The sequence below is a fragment of the Talpa europaea genome, assembly GCF_964194135.1.
Source record: "Talpa europaea genome assembly, chromosome: 9".
NCBI lineage: Eukaryota > Metazoa > Chordata > Mammalia > Eulipotyphla > Talpidae > Talpa > Talpa europaea.
The window spans coordinates 30,075,663-30,095,879 of record NC_140076.1 but is presented as its reverse complement, the minus strand read 5'-3'; the positions used below and the strand labels follow the sequence as shown (position 1 = coordinate 30,095,879).

The following is a 20,217-nucleotide window of genomic DNA, read 5'->3' as shown; positions in this document are numbered from 1 at the left end:
ACTTGCGTGCTGTTCACTAAACTTCAAACAAGAAGAGTGAGGGGAAAAGTCAAAGGATTTTGTGATTGAAACTTCAGCAGCCTCAGAAATAAGAAAACTAAGAAAATAAGAAAACTTGCCAGTTACAAGGACTGGCAAAACCACTGACCTGATGCTCCATGAAGATTCACAAGAGAGCAGAGGTCAACCGTGGAATGTTACAGGGGCATTGGGAGAACAGTGAGGTGAGTCCTGATAAAGGACTCAGGGGCAAATTGTCTTTCCAGGTTTGTATAGGTATATATGAAGGTTCGTATAGGTCTATATGGTATGTCATATATCTAATGGATGGAGGGAGCAAGGCGAACACTGGAGCACAATCTTATGTCTTTTTCAAGGGCACTAGTTTCATCATGAGGGTCTTACCCTCATGACCTTATCTAATCCTAGTAGCCTCCCAATATTTCCATCTCCAAATTCTGTCACTTTGGGGATTAGGGCTTTGATATTTGCATGTTGGGAGGAAACAGACATTCAATCCACAACACTTATTTCATGAGGTTATTGAATAATCAAATAATAGCTAGTATTTATATATATATATATATATATAGCTAATATACTATACTTTAATGGTTACTTATGAATTTTAGATTCTATTATACACATGAGCTGAACTAGCTCTTTCTTTTTCTTTATACTTTTCTTAAGTGTGACCCCATCATTAAAGTCAAGCTCAGCTTTCTCCTCTTTTAGGAAGTTTTCCCTGATTGCCTTCAGCCTTGATTTCTCTCTGATAAGATTTTTTAATAACATTAATTGCCTGTACCACTCTGTCTTAACCTGTTCTTTTATGCTGCTGTTGTTCAACTTTTATGACTTAACAGGAATAAATTATAAGCACTTCATGACTATAGGCCATGACTCTTATCTCTTTTATCTCCTGCATTTAGAGATAATTTAGAATCAGTGCCTAACTGTTGGTAAGGGTGATTAAATGTGAACATTGGGAAAACTCAGATCAAAGTAACAACTTAATTTGTAAAAATAAAAGAAAATTGCCAACCTGTCGGAATTAGGGTAAGTTTATAGTGGCTTGTAGAAAAGTCAGAAACAAAACAGTGTTTTTATATAGTGACATTTTTAGTATTACACTAGCTGCCAGAAAGCATTACGTTAATTTTCAAAGTGACATGTTTGGAGAATTAGGCTTAGTGTAGGTCATTGTCATCTTTTTATTCTTTCTGTTTCCTGTGGCTATGCTGCACATTAGACTCTACAGAAGAGGAATCAGATTGGGATTTATTTTTAATTTTGAAAAGCACTTGAATTAAGTTAAATCTTACATTAAATGAAGTTGACCTTTTATGATAGAAATGAATGTTTCCGTTATCCTCTATAATGGCTCAGAATACTTGGAAAATTAACATCTTGTGCCATAAAATAAAATGAATGAATTTATTGAATATAGACTATCCTGGGTCTCTATACATGAAGTCAATTTTTTTTTCTGGACAACATGGTTTGGAAAGGTAAAATGTTGGCATGCTGTTGATGAGAATGCATAAAGAAGAAAGTAGAATTGCAAATTGTTTCTGATTTTTTTAATTGTCAATATAGCAGATTATAATACTTAAAAATTGATTCTTGAAAGTCAATTCCTTTAAGTAATGAGTAAAACCCAAAGTCTGCATCTACAATGTAGTGGGCATTATCTTAGGGACAGATTTAGCATGGCTTAAAATCCATTATGTGACAGATGCTGTTGGTGGGGACTTTCACAAATTGTATAAAGTAATCATCATTATGACTCTCTGAGGTGAGGTAAGCATTTTCTTCTTGAAATGAGGAATGAAACACAAAGTCATTATATAACTTTGCCAAATCAATATATCTGATGAATAGTGGAATCAGAAATTCAACCCAGACTTCTTTGACTTAGAATTCGATTGTAATGATGTTGATGATGGTGTTAATATACTAATCAATATTTATTGCCTTTCATAATATCTGATATAATCTTTAAACAGTGTTATAAAAGAGATACATCAGACAGATGAGGAATCTGAGGCTGAGGAAGGTGAAATAATGTGCCCAAGGCCATGCGGAAAGTACAGGAGCCTGGATGATATGCAGATGTGCCTATCAACACAGTCTCTATGGAACAGCATGCTGACACTGGCCAAAGCTGCTCCTGTTGCCATCACACCCACGTGTTTCCAACATGGACGCTGAGAATAGGGGCACATGTAGTTTGACAATATCTACCAAATTTATACATTAACATTTTATTTGATCAAAAACTAATTTATCAATTAAAATTATCTATTTTATATAGGTGCATTGGCTCATCAACTAAAAATTATTGCAATTTATATGCCAATATCTCCTATTGGAGTGAGAATAGTATTTGTGAAATCACTTAATTACTGATAAACTGATTCAGTTTTGAACTTGTTTATTATCATATCTTCTTATAAAACATTGTTGGAGGATTTTAAGATATTTTTGAAAACTGCAGTATAAATGGTATTCATAGAAACAGAATGATAGCAGATATAAAAGATGAAGCTAAATTTGCTTCTTTTTGTTTGAAGTATTTATGCTTTATTTCTTCTGTTCATTCTTTTACAGATCATTCTCATCATGGCTGCTACCGATCCAAGGATTACAAAGTATGTAGTATGAATTACAAAATGATAATTGTCCTGTCTTTCAGATAGGAACATAAGCACAAATCCTGTTAGTGTGGTCAGAGATTCTCTTATTCCTTCAGTCAAGAAAATGCACAGTTGTCTTATAATAGAATCTCATTATTTTAGCTATTTAGTCAAGGTAGAATAGGCTTTTCATTGATCGTCTTCCTTACAAGTATTTTGTGGATTTTGCTTGTTCATTTGGATTAATTACATATTAACATGCGTGTCTGTGTATACATGTTAGAGAGAGAGAGAGTTAAGAGGAAGGACAGAAACTAGTGATTACTTTCAGTATTTCCTACACTGTAGTATTTCTTATCTTTCATTATATTTATTGATACAATGACGTACAATGATACAATGATACAATGACGTACAATGATACAATGATACAATGACATACAATGATACAATGATACAATGACATACAATTATACAATGATACAATGACATACAATGATACAATGACACTATCTATGTCTTAGGGGTATATGTTCATGCTTTTCAATGCTATCATTCCACACCACTCACCAAAGCCTTAACAATCCTCCATCATAGTCCATTGTGCTGGGCTTTCTTTCAACCAATCCAAAGATGGGCGCTTGAGAACTACCAATCTAGACTGTGGATATAGCACTTATATTGATAAAATTCTCCATTGCATAGTGTCTATATAGGGTTATATCTGGTGCCTACCCACCCTGTATGTGATGTACTGCACATTGATGATTTATATACACACGCAAATGTGCACATACATACACATGTATCAAAAAACATAATGTTCAGTGTCTTCATAGAATCCAGGGAAGTTGCCTTAACTGTTCTAACTAAATGATAAGTCTGTGATTGTGCATTTCCTTCAAATCATACTTGAGAATTTATATTTAGCATTAAAATTTTTTAAAGTTGATTTGCCATTGGTTTATGAAACTATAAGTTTTAGGAGTACAGCATCACACCTTGACAAATGTGTGTACTTCATCACAGCCCCCAATAAAGATCTGTGCCATTTACCACTATCATATTGATCCCTTCCACCCATTCCGCCTCTTCTTCTACCACTCCCTCTCTGGTAACCACCATTTTGTTTTTAGGATTTAGGATTTATTTTTGATGAATTTTATTAGCTTGCCTTATTTCTTTATATTTTACATGATTGAAATCATTTGGTAATTGTCTTTCACTTTCTAACTAATTTGGCTTAGCACAAGCCAACTTTATTTATTTTCATCTTTGTTTAAAGTCTGCCTGTCTTATTAATATGCAGGTTCTAGGATGGCTTGCCTTAATTGCCTTCTTAATCTTGCTTATTGATAATTGCCAGTGTCTAGCAAATTGTCTGATATTCGTATGTAAAATGGCTTTCTAATATACATGTTTATCGTGTGAGTGGGTTATGAAGGGAAAACAAGTAAGCCCAATATGTAAAAATATAGAATGAAGAGAAAGGGATAAAGTTTGTAGGACATTAGTCTTTGTCCTAAGGTAACTATAATCCAGCTACACATGACAGGTGCATTTAAGACAGGTGTATGTATTTGAAATCCTCTTTTCTAAATGAATTCTTTGAAAGAACTGCTCTTTCCCCATCTTCAATTCTCTCCTTCACTCACCTTTAAATTCTTTACTTTTAAGAGAGGGGAGAAAAAGGGAGGGGAAAGGTTATAGATTAGGGCCTCATCTATATGATCTCAATTAACCTTAAATTCATTCTACCATATACAGTCAAATTTGGGGTTGAAGCTTCAACTATGAACTTGGTGTGGAGAATACAAATCAGTCCATAGCAGGAGCTTTTGGACTGAAGTTTGCAAATCCCCAATGCTGTGTGTAATCAGTATGTGAACAAGTGGGTGGGGGTATGGCTAATAATAGAGTGGTTTTGGAAAGAATTATGGAGCCCATTCTGCCTGTGCCTTTACAGAACTCATCCTGTCTAGCTTCAATTTGGCCTTCGGTGCTTCTTCATGGTCATTTTGTTCCCTTGTTGATCCTATAAAATAGTCCAAAATTTCTAAGCTCTGCTTTGCCTCATTTTCTTCCTTTTTTTGTTTGTTTGTTTGTTTTTGTGGGACCCTTGCCGTCAGCCTGGGAACGAACCATTGCTGCAGAGGCTGCGGGCAGCCTCACAGCCCAGCACTCAACTGCTGTGCCACCAGGGGAGGCCCTCACCTCATTTTCTATACATGATTTCACATTCTTCCTTATAAAGGAAAATGTTGGTCTTTTCTTTTGATGTAGTTGTTCTACATTGTATTTGTCTCTACTTCAGTCTTTCTGTTAATCTTCACTTTTTCTTTCCATTTTGCCTTCTTAATAATGTTAATGACTTCTTTGGCATTTCTGATTTCTTTATTATTGGTTCTATCTCTTTGGCCACAAACATAATAAGATGAAATCAACTTATATTTGTATAATAGATTCCAATTTTAAAGTTTTTTTATATAGATTATCTCACTGTATTATATATAATCTTACGAATTAAACAGGATTATTTATCCCCATCTTCAATGACAGAAAACAGATTTTTCAAAGCTCTCTGAAAAAGAACATACCTCTCAGTCTGCCTTCCTATATCTTTATCATCTCCTTTTTCTTCTTTTCACTGTTAGACATTTAACTGAACATTACTTTCACGTCTTTATCACTTACTCCTAAAATATTTGGGAAAGATATATTTTGTGAGAATTTTCAAAACTGAGGAATTCTTATATTTTTTTTAAAATGATAGGAAATCATCTTAGTAGAATGAGAAGCAAAACTGATTTTAGGCAAATTTATAAAATATACATGGAACATATGTTGATTTCTCATAGCTTTACATCATTTTTGGCATCCTCACATATTAGTGTTGCCTCAATATACTGCCCAGATTAGGACTTCATAGGTTTTTCCAGACCTATGAAGGTTAGTGTAATGTCTGATTAATTCTACCATCACTGGCTAACAAGTCATGGTATCTTGTGGAAACTTACATGTTGTTTGAAAGCATGAATGACTATCACATCAAGTTGAGTCCTCTGCTTAGATTTCTCTTGTCTATAATTAGTTCCTTCTACTACTCTTAAACTCACTCTGTTCCCATTATGTTATCACTATCATTCAACTCATGTTTATAGTTTTAACTCTCTATTTTAAGTCACCCGCTTTATAAGAGTGAGCTAGATGTTCTTATACACTCTAGAATTTCAATATCTTAACAGAATAGAAGTTTATTTCTAGTCCAATGGATCTGTGAATTCATGTCTGCTTCTTAAAAGCAGAACTAACCTAACTCCCTTATATTCCATTGACAAGAACTAGTCACATGACTGAGAAGAGGATGATTAGCAAATGGAGAATCTGGTTAGGCAGGTATTTTCCATAATTCTAGCCTATCTCGGAGGGTCATACATTTTAGTGGACAATTAACCATATCTGATGCAGTCTTCCGATTTGGCCACCAAATAGCTCCCTCAAAAAGAACATCTCATCTTCTACAATACAAGGAAGACCACTCAAAGTTCCATGCACAAACTGATATTTAGCTTGAAGATCAGGATGTTGGATGATAGACAGACCAGTCCCTCATATTCAGATGAAATTCCTTATGATCTAGTCACCTGTGAACTAAGACAATTATCTCTCCTCCTTCCCATTCCTGCCCTACCTGAACCCTATTTCTGACATACTTTGTTAGTGCAAAGACAGAATAACCAGAAAAAAAAATATTTGGAAAAGAGAGAAGTAGAGAATACAAGTAGTTTTTAGTTTACAGCAGTGATAAATCCTGCTCAGTAAGCTATGTGAAGACCTGCTACTCTGCTAAGTAGAGGAGTTTCCTTGCTTATACCTTACTCTCCATTACCCCTGACTGTATTCCATGGCATATTTTTTCACATCCATTTATTATGCAGGGGGTCTGGGGGTTTGGCTCTCTTGGAACTGCTAAGTTTTCTAGCCCACTTCATTTATAAGCTTGGGCCCCAAGAGCTGTTTTCATAGTCAGGCTCTTAAAGGCAAGTTTCTTTATTTATTAGGCAATACAAGTCCCTCAAAAATAAAGTAGGCCTCTCTCTCATTCACTTCCAGGCAGTTTAATGAGTCAGTAAATACATATTTTTTTTGAAAGACATAATTCCAAAGTTTAACTGATTTCTTTAGTTCTTATGTCATTTAATGTAGCTTTTTTTGAAGCCATTTAAAGTAGGTTTAGAATGGAAAGGCCCTTTCAGCCAGTTCTTTGTTTTAGGATTTAATTTCCTTGTTTAAAAAGGCTTAATGGACTTTTGTCTGTCTTAACCTTATATCTTTTGGGATCCACAATTAGCTCTTGCTTTCCTTGACCCCGAGGACCCCTTCATTACTAGACTCTTTCTGTACTTTTTTGTTTCTGCTCTTTCCTGAGCTCATCACTTTCTTGAAATCCCTTGCTAACTATAAATAAAGGCCAGCACATACTACCACTACTCTTGTTCTTTCCAGCTTTTTTTTTCTAGAGATATAAGCTTGAAAGTTATGTGGTCTGCTAAGCTATTGCAGAGCACGGTTGCATTAAAAGTTTTGTCACTGTATTACATGTGTCTTAAATTTTCCATCCCAGAATATCTAGTCTCTAGCTTCCTGCTCCCGACCCAGAATCCAATGATATATTTAGATTTCTATTAAGGCCAGTACAGTAAGATACCAGTTTATGAATTGGCTAAGGTAATGCTGTTTGCTATACAGGTAAATCTCCAAACTTTAGAAGGTTAATTAACATAATGGAAATTTAGTTTTTATTCACATAGCAGTTTGGTTTAAGGTATTTTTGATCTGCATACTATTTTCTCTATGTATTGACCTATCTTATAACTTTGCGATCTTTAGATGACTGTAAATGAAGAACACAGAAGGCATATCTGTTTCTTTAAAACATTGGCCCAGAACTGACACATAACCTTCTTGCCTATATGCTTTTGCCAAGAAATAATCACATGGCCACCCCTACATGCAAGGGTGGCTTCTCAGCAGCTGTTCTGCTTTGGGGAAAGAAGATGTGAATTACAGTAAAAGCTGGCAAGCTGGCCATTTCTGTCACAGCCAGAATCCTTTGTCCTTCCTCTCTTCCAACCTCATTTTCTCTTTAAGAAAAATGTGACTGAAACTCTATTATGTTGGAGATAAAAATTTAGGAAAACTAGAAATCATCTTTGCCCTCATGGACATTTCATAATAATGAGGGAGATATTAGCAAAGTCACAAAAATCAATACATACCTGGAATTACGATAAATATGGGGACATGTACTAGGACATTAAATATTAAGAGGATTTGATCTAGTGAAAGAGATTGGAAAAACATCTTGAGGATAAGTGATTGCTCTTATGATCTGAAGGTGAAAAGGTATTTACTCTTGAAAAGGAAGAAATGTGCAAGGGGAAAATGGAAATAGTATTTATAAAGTTTCACTGGCTAGGCAGCTAATATAGCAGTGTCACAAAATGTGAAAGACACGAGTAGATGTATGGTATAAGTTGAGAGTGGAGTGATAGGTAGGGATCAAATCTTTTAGGCACATTAGGAATTTTGGTAATTATCCTAAGGATGCTGGTAAGTAAATTGTTTTATACAGCAAGGTGATGGTGTTAGATTTGTACTTTGAAAACATCACTCCTGGTTGTAGAATGGAAAATAGATTGAATTGGGAAAAGGGTGGATACTCATACACAAGTTAATAGGCCATTGAACAGTCAATTGAGAAATGATAACTTGGACTGGCTGAAATTAATGGAGGTCAGTAGCAGTAGAGATTTTAGATATTTAGGGTTAATGCTGATAGAAATGTAGACTTGACAACTGTAAAAGATATACCATGTTTTTTCAAAGTAAAAACTTCAGTGTCATAAGATGTTCTCCTGCTTAGAAGAATAATTTAAAAATTAATCAGATTTCAATGAAAATATTCCCAGTCTTAATTCCAGAAGGAGGCAAAAGAGTCAGAAACATTTTGAAAGAAGAGCGCACTGAAAGGAGCTTAGCCCTGCAGTGTTAAGTGATGTAGATTTCTTTCACAACTCCAGTGTTTGATTACATCATCTACTGAGATAGGAAATGTGTGGAGCTTGGTTTGAAGTTCATAGAGTTCTGAATTTTGCTGCATATTCTACTTTGTCTTATTTACAATTTAGAGAGTCACTAAAAATGGCTTTTGGTTCAAAAACAGAGCAGAGCTTAAAAATCAGCCATATGATACTGATATTAGGAAGCAGATTTAGCTTTAAGAAGTTATTGAGCTTTTGTTTCTCACCAGTCAGGTGGGGAAGGAAAGCTGACAGAAAGGGCCGGTAGGGAACATGAGATAATGGAGGCACATAGGACAGGGGATATGGAATAGTGGTTTCTTTCAAGCTGAGATGTGAGGGTATCTGAAAGAGACATTGTCTTCAATTTCCACATTTTTTATTTGCTTTGGGCAGCAAATCTTTGAAGAAAACATTTTTTTGCTGGAAGAAGGAATTTTTGTCATGACAGTTAAAAAATGCAGTTTATCGGATTGTGGGATTTTGTTCCTTTTCATTCTAATGCATCTTTCAAGTGAGCAGTTCATATAAAAAATTCTAGAATGGTCAAGAAACGTACTATTTAAAATTATAGTGTGACTGCATGTAAAAAGCTTGAAGCTAACTCAGATGGACCTAAGCTGAAACACACACACAAGAGCCTGGCAAAGTCAGTAGGTTTCTTACATGCCTGTATAGTGGCCCCAACCCACTGGTTCGTGTCTCAAATTGGAGATCTGCAATTCTAGGATGTTAAAAGGTCTGGGAACAATTTCTTTCTGCGAAACTTTTTCTCCCCTGAAAAAAATCTCTGAGGAAAGTTTTATTGAGAAGTCATTCAGGACAAAATTTTTCCTCTAAGGATTCTGGTAGATTCTGGGAATCTAGTCAGCAAAGTTTGTCCTATGACAAAGAAGAAATTTTAGTGTGGAGAATGTAATACCAGGCACTAAGTAGACTTTCAGCAAATGTTAGTTTGATAAATGAATTTCTGGTTCTGATTATACTTAGTGCTTAATTGTCTCTTCCTTAACCTTGAATTCCCAAAAAATATAATAATTTTGTGGTCATTAATATGATTTAATCTACCTACTTATTATGAAAGCAACTTTTTAGGAATTTTGTAAGTATGATACAAACAAGCCGTTATATATCACAGATTTGAAAAGTAAGTAATTTACATAATTGCATTACATTTATGTAGTTTTAATGAATTTAGTTGGAATTTTCTATTTGTAACAGTTCCAGATTGGTTAAAATATCATGTTTTTTTTCTCTTGATACATTTCAACATTTGCAATAAGAGTCCTTTAAAAGACTCTTACAATAAACATAACAATAAAAAAAAAACTTCTTTATGTTGAAATAGCTGGAAATAGGAAATAAATATCATTGCCTTTTATAAATCTACACCTATGCTTTGTGTTTTCACTAATTTTGTCTCATTTACTTTTCATTGCAAACTTGTAAGATTATTTCCCCAGTTTATAGTTGTGCCAGGTCACATATTTAACAAGAATTTGAACCTAGATCTTTGAACTCTTAGTCATTATTCTTGAGGAGTAACCTAATGGAACTCTTCGGTGATGAACCAGAGAGATAATATTCCATTTGGTTTTGGGAAGTGAATTAATAACCTGTAGAAAACTTAGAAGAGTTATGGAAACATTTCTTAAGCTGAATCTTTAGGTTGAAAGTTTGAAATGAATTCGTATCAAAGTCTCACTATACTTCCATCCCTCTATTTACATATAAAATTTTCCAAAACAAATACTTAATCTAAATCCGTGGAGAGAATACATCTAAACTCTGTTTGCATGTACACTTGTTGCATATCTATTTAGTTCTAATTTCCTTCCTCACTGTTTTATCATATTTGGTTTTTTTATGTCTCCCATCTGCTCAGAGGTCTCCTATTTATCGATTGTTGTCTCCTACCTTGTCCAGTATTTTATAAATAGAAGATGCCTATTAGGTACAAATTGGTATTGTCACAACACTTGAGATTCTCTTCAACATCCCCCACTTTGCATCTATGGTGTACTGTTACTTTCCTGTACAGTTAGCCACATCATTGTAATCATTGGTTATCTTTCCATGTTCCTGTTTCCCCATTTCAAATAATGTTTCAACCCCTTTTTAATTTATGGTCTCTATTCCAATCCCACTGAGAACACCACTATTCGGACCATTTGACATCTTTGTCTTCTTATAGCTATTGTCGGTAGGATGTATTTGACAGCATATCACATTTCCAGTTATCTTTGTGATTATGCCCTGTTTCATATGGATTTTGAGTTTAAATTCCTATTCATCTCTAGATTGAATATTAGCTAACTTGCAGAGATTCTCAATGAACAGTCTGATAAAGGAAAAAGTTGTAGTATTTAAAGCATTGCTGAAGTTTGGGGAGAAATTTTAGTAGATAATAGATGAAGTGTTGGGCCTCCCCTGGTGGCGCAGCAGTTGAGCGCTGGGCTACAAAGCTGCCTGCAGCCTCTGTAGCACCAGTTCGATCCCTGGCCCCCCGGTGAGGCACAGACCTCTTCTGCCATAGCCGCTGCTCCCCTCAGCAGTGTGTTTCATCAGTCTGCCTGTTCTGTTCCCCGCTCTGGCTCTGGTAAATTCTCTCACTCTCCCTGCGCTTCTGACTGTACCCAGTGCTTGTATAAATAAATAAATAAATCTTTTATAAATAAATAAATAAAGTGTTGAATTTTTAACAGTTCCAGAATTGTGTCATCATGATTCAATTGACAGTGAAATTAACAAAGATGAAATGATCTATTTCTAAGCCAATTGACTCTTATTTGGATTTAATTTTACAAACAGCATTTCATACCGTTTTTCCTTTCCTATCAGTCTCAATATATACAGTTGTATTTGTTGACCCTGGAATTCTTTGAATTGTCTCTGACATTATAGTTTTACTTTGTTAACAGCTAACAATGAAACAACTGTCAATTCTTTCTTTTACTAAATCTAGATCAAATATTTCTTGATCAGCCATTTGGGATTGTAACTGAATCATTCCAATTACATGCTGTTTGGTTGTGGGACGAAAGTTTGATTTGCTCAGCTGACTTCTGACTCAACATATGTTGTTATAATTCTGGAAAGCAGTGAAAATTGTGGCATTGAAGCAAAAAGCTGTGTTGGACTAGTGTTTTAAAAATAAGTGATTTATGTTTGTTATATAATTTGTACACCTAGACATCCTACAAGATACTTCGAATAAACTATGGAAGTTCTATAAGATACCTAATATAAACCCTATTGTACATATGAGGGAAATGAGTAAAATGAGATAGTTTTCCAAAGGTCAGACTGACCTTAAAGGTCAAACATGTAGTAAGTATTATAGTACTGCTACAACACAAGCTCATAAAGGCTGGGGTTTTGTTGTTATAGTCTCAACACTTATTAAAGCAGTGATTGGAAGTTAAATATTTGTTTAATAAATGCAATTACTTTCTATCATTCTTTCTTGAACTCAACTCCAGACCTTCCTGTCACTCTATCAATCTACTCTTGTTGATGTCGCTGACAAACTTCTTGCTGAAACCCAACGAGCCTTTCTCAATCTCTTCTAACGACTTATCAGCAATATCATCCAGTTAGCTTGCTTTCCTTCCTCAAAATACCTTCTTGAATTGACTTTCAGAACAATGTATCCTCCTGTTTTTCACCTTCTTCCCTTGTCACTCCTCAATTGACTCTTATCTTTTCAACTTCTAAGTAATGTCCCTAAGACTTGGGTTATGTGGCCTTCACTGAGGTCTTCAGTGCTTTTCCGTCTTTACTCTAAGAGATTGTCTTCTTTGTGTGTCCATGCTGACTAAATACCCCTTTGAACACCCCCATCAACACTTCTTGTCTCCTTTCTTGTCTTATTTTCTTCCCATGATATTTAACACCCTTTGATATACTATATATTTTACTTATTCATCTTGGGGTGTGGGGGGGTGTTTAACTATCTCTCCTTACTAGAATGTAATTTTACCACAATATAGGTTCCATGAAGGCAGGAGTCTATTTGTTGATATGGATTTATTCATTTGTCTCCAGAACAAATGATGCAATAAATAAGTATGAGGGCTAGAATATTGTTCTGTTTGGCCTCATAACTAAACTAAGTTATCAATACTTTATGTGTTTTTGTCCTTTGTTTTTTTATATATACCCCTACCTTTATTTAACTCCACTCCTACTCAGAACCCTTTAGACTTGATAGTTTTGTAAATTTTAGGTAAGTAAATAAATGATCCAGATATGTTTAATATTTAATTTTACAGTTTTACAGTGATAATGACTGCTATGTTCTCAAATTTGCCTTCAAATATAGCTATGACATTAACTTTTTTTTTTTACTTTCACAAAAGGGGTGTGTGCTTGTGTATGTAATACTACTATTAAATAATGTTGTTTGTTTTTTAAACAGGTTATGCGGTCATCCCATGGGAGAGACTACGATGACTCTTTTGAAAGGTGTGATGAGTATTTGAGCTCAAGGTCATGTGGCAAGCCCCAACATTCAGCGAGGACCTTACTAGTCCATTCAGCACCCTCAAATATGCCAAAGCATTCTCCAAGCCCTGTGTTAAATCGAGCTTCTCTCAGGGAAAGGTAATGTCTAGTCTCTATTTCTGTACTAATTTTTTGAATAATCATTGTTAGAAGAGAGCAGGCAGTAATTATGCATGTGAAGTGATTATTTGTAAAAGTGTAACTCGATTTTTAAAAGCTTAAATTGTTTTTGTTTAGAATATATTGTATATTACCTCGTGTTAGATATTCTTCTCAGCTCAGTTTTTTAATGAGTTTATTAATTATTCGTAAGTTTGTTAGAGTCACTTTAATCCTAAATAAGCTTAACCCTAATTTAGTTCATGAAACTTGAAAAATAGAGGAGGTGACTGTTTGTCTTTACTAGATTCATAGGAATTTAATATAATAGGCATAGCTTATAAAAATAACACAGGTTATATTTTCTTTTGTGATAATGATGATACTATTTATTATTGGTATAATTTCTGCAAATAATATCCCCTGATCTCCCCAAGAGATTCTAAATCGTGTAAAGATTCCACCTTTCCCTCTAAAAATGCAACTGAAGTCAGACATTTGTTATAATTTAAATGTGAAAGAAGTAATTCCTCTTCGTCTGTTTGTTGTTGTTGAATCCAAATTGGAAATTCCTTGCCTCTCTCATACATAGTAACATAGAAAATAAGAGTTGTCATAAATTAAGGGGGAAAAGCAGAACACTCAAACCTGGATAATTTAAACATTTTATAGAAATTTGAAAACCAAAGAGATATACTGTCAACAAACAGCATAAACTATAACTTTCCAAATGGTATCAAAAAGATAAAGTAGCACACTAAATTACTGGAGCATTTTAGTAAAGCCATCAGACTTAATTAACAAAGTTTAAATTAACTGCAGAGAGTCTGAAAAGTTCATTTCGAAACTGATGACTTGAACAAGAGTGTGTCACTTTGGAGTCTGTATTAAAACTTCCCTGTTGTGAGCACATCAATTAATCTATTCCTTCATTAGCCTGGCGAGCTTTCAAAATGAATATAGGGAGGTGTGCTGGAGACCCTAGTCCTCAGATAAGGAATTTTGATCAATGTTGCTTCTAGTCCATCATGCTTCTAATCATCAAGTTCATGGATATAGATACAGCCATATTAGTGTGGGTGTGTATATATATGTATGTATCTATTGATAGTTCTCTCTATGTGTATATATACATACACATATATATTTGTGCTGAGACAAAGAGACAGAGATAACTATAGGCTTTAAAAGTTTAAGAGGAATTCTTGAAGAGAGGTTTTTCTCCTGAATCTGGTAACATGTATCTTAATATCAGGAAATCTTTTTGATTTCTATGCCTGCTCTGATGTTCAGACTGAGTGGTGCTACTCTCTTTTTCTCTATTTAGAATTAAGCACTTGTGGTTTTGTTGATCAGATTCTTTGCCACACCTGTAGATTTTCAAGATTTTTTTAAACCTGTGTCTCCTTGAATATGTTTACATAAAATCTTTTTTCTTTCTTTTTTTTTAAAGATTTATTTATTTATTTTTGCAAGCACTGGGTACAGTCAGAAGCATGGGAGGGTGAGAGAATTAGCCAGAGCGGAGAACAGAACAGGCAGACAGACGGAGAACACTGCTGAGGGGAGTGGCGGGCGTGGCAGGAGAGGTCTGTCGCACCATGTGGGACCCTCGCCGGCGGCCGGGGATCGAACCAGTGCTGCAGAGGATGCAGGCAGCTTCACAGCCCAGCACTCAACCGCTGTGCCACCAGGGAGGCCCTAAAATCTTATTTTTCTACCTTTTCACATATGTTACAGAACTCTCCAGTTGCCTGTCAGTTATAAAGTAATAATTGTAGTCCTATGTTACTTTACTCTTGTGTACAATTTTGTCCAGCTTTTGAAATCTGTTCTTTCCAAGTTGGTAAATTATTTGTGGAGGCTATATTCAAAAATGTTTCTTAGAGGCTAATAGCTAAAGGCAACTGTCCCTTTTTTGTATTTCAGTGCAGGACATATGTTGGGACAGATCAGTGGTGCTTGTACATTTATTTTAGCATTAGATGTGGACAAGTTCTTTGCAGGAAGCAAATGTATGATCTATATAATAAGCATTACTTCTTTTACCTATGACTTGAGAAGGGGTGAGGTACTTATAAAACAAAAGAATATAATGGCAATTTAGTTTTGAATACACCATAATAATTAAAATTTTAATAGAGTGCTTTTTTACTTTCATTATGGGAGAACGCCTCTACTTTGAGTGTAGTTCTAAAGAAGAATTTAGATTTAGTATATAAAGGAAAATATTTTAAAGCATATCCTAGGAATAGAAACATTTTGCCCTTTTTTGCACACTCCACATCTTTAAATATAAGACATTCTCTAATTTGACTTTTGAGGTCACTGAGCAATATACTTACAGGATGTTTATACAATCTGTTGGAATCAATGAACAGTTTAAACTGGTATAAATGTAGAATTTATGTCCCAGGAAAAATTGCAAGTATGACAATATATAGGTACAGGAGTTTTTATGTAAGGGAATATTCATTAAAATTAAACATTTTTCCTTTAAGATTTCTCTAAAATGCTGACTCCTTAAATATATATATGAGTAAATAGACTTTAAAATTTTGTCAGTGATTCTAAGCAAGTAAATTACTTTGATTTATAATGAAGGTGGTTTTTGCTTTAAGCACATTAAAAAAAACAAACTTCCAATAAAGTTAGCATACCATAAAATGGTTTCAATTTTGACTATAATTGTTACATTTTAGAAGCAGTTTTCTTCTCAAAGTATAAATATTAATATTATGACTTTTAATTTGTATAGGCTGTAGAGAGTTATTACCAAAATCAGACTAGCAAATCTAATTAAGAGGGAGCTGATATTCTTTCTAAGCATGCTTAAACTTTTGATTTTTGAAATGGAGCCAAAGATTGTTAAGCAATCATTTCTTATACCACAGCACAGACTAGTGGATCTTCTTATAGTATCAGTGAAAATCTTCTTGGAGCTGCATATTTGGATCTGAAGTTTTTAAGATATATTACACAAGTAGCAAATAGTAGAGACTGCCAATATATTTGCATAGATGCAATAACACTTCCTTTTACAAATACAGGAGATTAACATTTACGCATAATTGATCATCTGTTATTGATAACGTTCTTTAAAACAGATTATGTAAATTATTTATCCTGCTTAATAGTTTATACTTTGTGTAAACAAGTAAAATTGCAACTGTGAGAACTGGTAGATAATATAGGCAAAGATATAAGCAAATCTATTAGCATTTTAATACTCATTTCTTTTTAAAGAATATTAACAATGCTTCATATAGATGCATTATAATTGGATGGGTCTGGAAATATGTATTATTGTATAAAAAATACAGTAGCTTAGTTATAATAATATTAGTTTTGAGTTTTGAAAGGACTTAAGAAAGAATAGTTGCTTTATTTCTTCTTTCATTTCATTCCAAAATTCAGACTTGTCATGTTTTAGTACAAGTCATGTTTTCTTTCCTATTTCAATATTTCTCTTAAAAATAACTTGTAACACAAAATAGAAAAGTGGTATCTATACTAAGATGTGCCCCCCCCTTTTTTTTTGGAAGAAATAGGGCATAATTGGATTCTAAATGTTTTCATTATTACAAATACTTTGTTTCTCTTTATAATTAGTTTTATTTTTCTATATGCAGAAAGGAATTTCTGCCACATAATTTAAGGAAGTATGATTAAATTACTGGAGAAGAAATAATTTCAAAGATGCTATACATAGACATCATTCTAATATGAATATCTATATGTTTAGAGCTAAGACTTTAGATCTAAATCTAAATATATATTTAGGGATAAAGGGATTATATATGGAAATTATTAAAATCATGAGATATATAAGGATGCTCTCCCAAATGCACATCAAATTTTATTAAATATACTGTGAAGACGTAATACCATAGCTGAGAATGAGTTCTTGAATTTCTATCGGTCTTTCATCCTTGGTCCAAGAAAGTGGATGTTATTTTAATCTTTATATGTTATTACACAGGGACAAAGGGAAAAAAAGATTTTCTGTGTCTGACATTTATTTTTTTAAAGATTTATTTATTTGTGCATACAAGAACTGGGGTACAGGCCAGAGATGCGGGGAGGTGAGAGGATTCACCAGAGACAGAGTGGAGAACAGAACAGGCAGACTGAAATACACTGCTGAGGGGAGCAGCAGGCAAGACAGGAGAGGTCTGCTATGCCATGTGGGTCACCTCCCTGGTGCGGGATCCAACTTGTGCTGCAGTAGTTGTGGATTGCTTCATAGTGCTAAAGTTTAACCTCTTGTGTCACCAGGGAGGCCCCTGTGTCTGCCATTTTAAAAGATTTATTTTTCTCTCCCTCTGGCTACAAGTCACCTTTGTTTTTTATGCCTACAGATTCCATTCTGATTGGTGTTCACCTTCAAACTGCGATGAGATCCATGACCGGGTAAAAAATGTCTTGAAATCACATCAGGCTCATCAAAGACATTTATATGTTAGTTTCTAAATTTCTCTCTTGAAGGCTTTTTGTAATTGGGCAAGACAACCAGCCAAGATGCTTAAAACTTGCAATAGTTAATCACCTGCAAGGAAAAAAAACAGATGGAACCTCTATGTGAAGAAAGTCAGTTGTTTTGCTACAGGCAACATATCTAACTTACTGTTTGACCTGAATCATTATGCAAAATGTTTGACACAGAGCATCTGAACTATAAACAATGTTAGTGATAATTATCTCATAAAGAGTTAAGTAGAGACTTTGTCACAGTTATCTCACAGCCTTCAAAATATGGAAACTCTTCTATGGCCCAATATAAAACAATTTTATTTCTTGCAAATAGATTTTATTCTAAATGGTAGACTGAAGGAGAGGATGAGACATTAGTGTTTTGAAGAAGCTTCCAGCAGATTTTGTGTTATTAAATATTTAAAAGAGGAGTTAAAGAGCAGGTTTATCACATTTAATGTTAGCATTAATGTGAGAATATTTTCTGAGCTAAGGCAAATAAACATAAACATGAGAGACAATGGGGGAATAATTGCAGCCCATTGTTATTTTTGTGTTTGGTTCCTTGTTTCATTCATTAATTAAAAAAACAGTCATTTATCATGAGTGTCATGTAGAGCACCAGGCTTGTCTGGAGGATTTGTAAGGATTATGTGACTTGGACATCAGTTTGTTCAGCCTTAGGTTTCTATGTGCATACTGTTTTTAAATTAAAACTGTCTTCAAATTACAATATACATATAGAAAATGAACAAATCATAAAAAGTAGCTTCATGACTTATAATAAAATCAACAGACTACCTGCCAGATCAAGAAACAAAATAGTATCAGCTCTTTTAGGAGCCCCTTTTGCTTCCTCCCAGCTACTGCCACTCCAAGGTAAACATCCTAACTGCTAATAGAAGATTAGTATTTTGTATTTTGATATTTATATCAATGATGTGTTACAGTACCTTTTCCTTTTTTCTGACATGTTCCACTTTACTTTTACAATTCAGACATTTTTGCTTGTTACATTTGGCAGTAGGTTTTCACTTTTGCTTCAATACTGTATTTCAGTGTATGAAAATACTGCCATTGATGTTTTCATTCCTTTGTTGATGGACATTTGGATTATTTATGGTTTGGGTTATTATAGAGGTGCTAGGAGTAGTTTATTAATATCCTTGGTATCCTTGATACCATTGTGATCACAGAAGACACTTACTATAATTTCAAACATCAAGAATTTTTTGACACTTGTTTTGTGACCTAACATGTGGTCTGTCCATGAGAATGTTTCATGTGAACTTGAGAAGAATGTGTACTCAGCTTTTGGGGGTGGGGGTTGGTGGTCCATGCCTATAAATGTCAATTAAGCCCATCTAGTCTAATTCTCCATTAAAGGTGAGAGTTTCCATGGTGATTTTCTGTGCAGTTGCTCTGCCCATTGATGAAAATGAGGTATTGAAGTCCTCTACTACAATTGTGTTGCTGCCAATATATGTTTTCGATTTTTTTGTGAAAGCAGATATCTTAGAAGTATATATTACCATAAGAGACTACTATAAACAGTTATATGCCCATAAATTGGACAGCCTAGAAGAAATGAACAAATTTTTAGAGCCATACAACCTCCTAAGATTGGAGAAATAGACACCCTTAACAGACCAATTACAATCAAGGAAATTGAAACAGTGATTAAAAGTCTCCCCTTCTCCCACAAAAAAAAATGCCTGGGTGCAGACAGTTTCACTGGTGAATTCTATCAAACCTTCAAAGACAAAGTAATACCTATCCTTCTGAAGCGCTTCAAAACAATTGAGGAAGAGGGAATGCTTCCACACACACATTTTATGTGGCCAACATGAATATCAAAAGCAGAAAAAAACATGCATAATTCTTATCTTCTCAGCTAGTACTACAGAAGATTCCTTATGCTTTTTCAGAGTCTTTTTGCTTAGCTTTTTTCCCTTTACCCTGCAGTGTCCCTTCATTCTGCTAGTGTCTTGAGGGAACAATAGCTCAGTTTTGCACCCTTTGTGTCTCCTTGGATTTTGCCCTCTCAGATTTTTTATTTTGTCCATCTAGCATAGTTAGGCTGCTAAAACCCTGCTGATTCTTTGTCCTCCAGCAGTGGATCTATGGTTGAACAAAGCATGGATTTGGCACATTTTGTTCTGTGCTCAGAATCTATATAAACCCCCAGGATAAAATAGCAACTCACCTCTTCTCTCAGAAATCTTGGTAACATTACTGCTGTTGTTAAAGCAGCTTTCTAATGACTTTAAAAGAAACTGTGTGTGTGTGTGTGTGTGTGTATGTATACATTACCCTTTATTACTCCTTCCTGCTTAGAAACAAAGATTCCTTGTCTGACTTTCTTGAATGCATGGCAGTAAGGTTGCTCATGTTGACTTATTCTAGGCATTGATCTC

At 34.4% G+C, this 20,217-nt stretch overlaps 1 protein-coding gene across 4 annotated transcripts in view; it reads left to right on the top strand.

Annotated features, from left to right (window-relative positions):
• The window catches only part of SPATA6 (spermatogenesis associated 6), a gene marked incomplete at its 5' end in the record, with an annotated part of 98,396 nt that overhangs the window by 43,221 nt on the left and 34,958 nt on the right, over positions 1-20,217 (top strand). For 3 of the 4 annotated variants that reach the window (XM_084244275.1, XM_084244277.1, XM_084244276.1), the window contains 3 exons: positions 2,614-2,654; positions 13,143-13,327; positions 17,689-17,788. In XM_084244275.1, coding sequence (XP_084100401.1) covers positions 2,614-2,654; positions 13,143-13,327; positions 17,689-17,788 — 326 coding nt within the window. The remainder of the gene's footprint in view (positions 1-2,613; positions 2,655-13,142; positions 13,328-17,688; positions 17,789-20,217) is intronic. The other variant, XM_084244278.1, reaches the window with a different exon arrangement.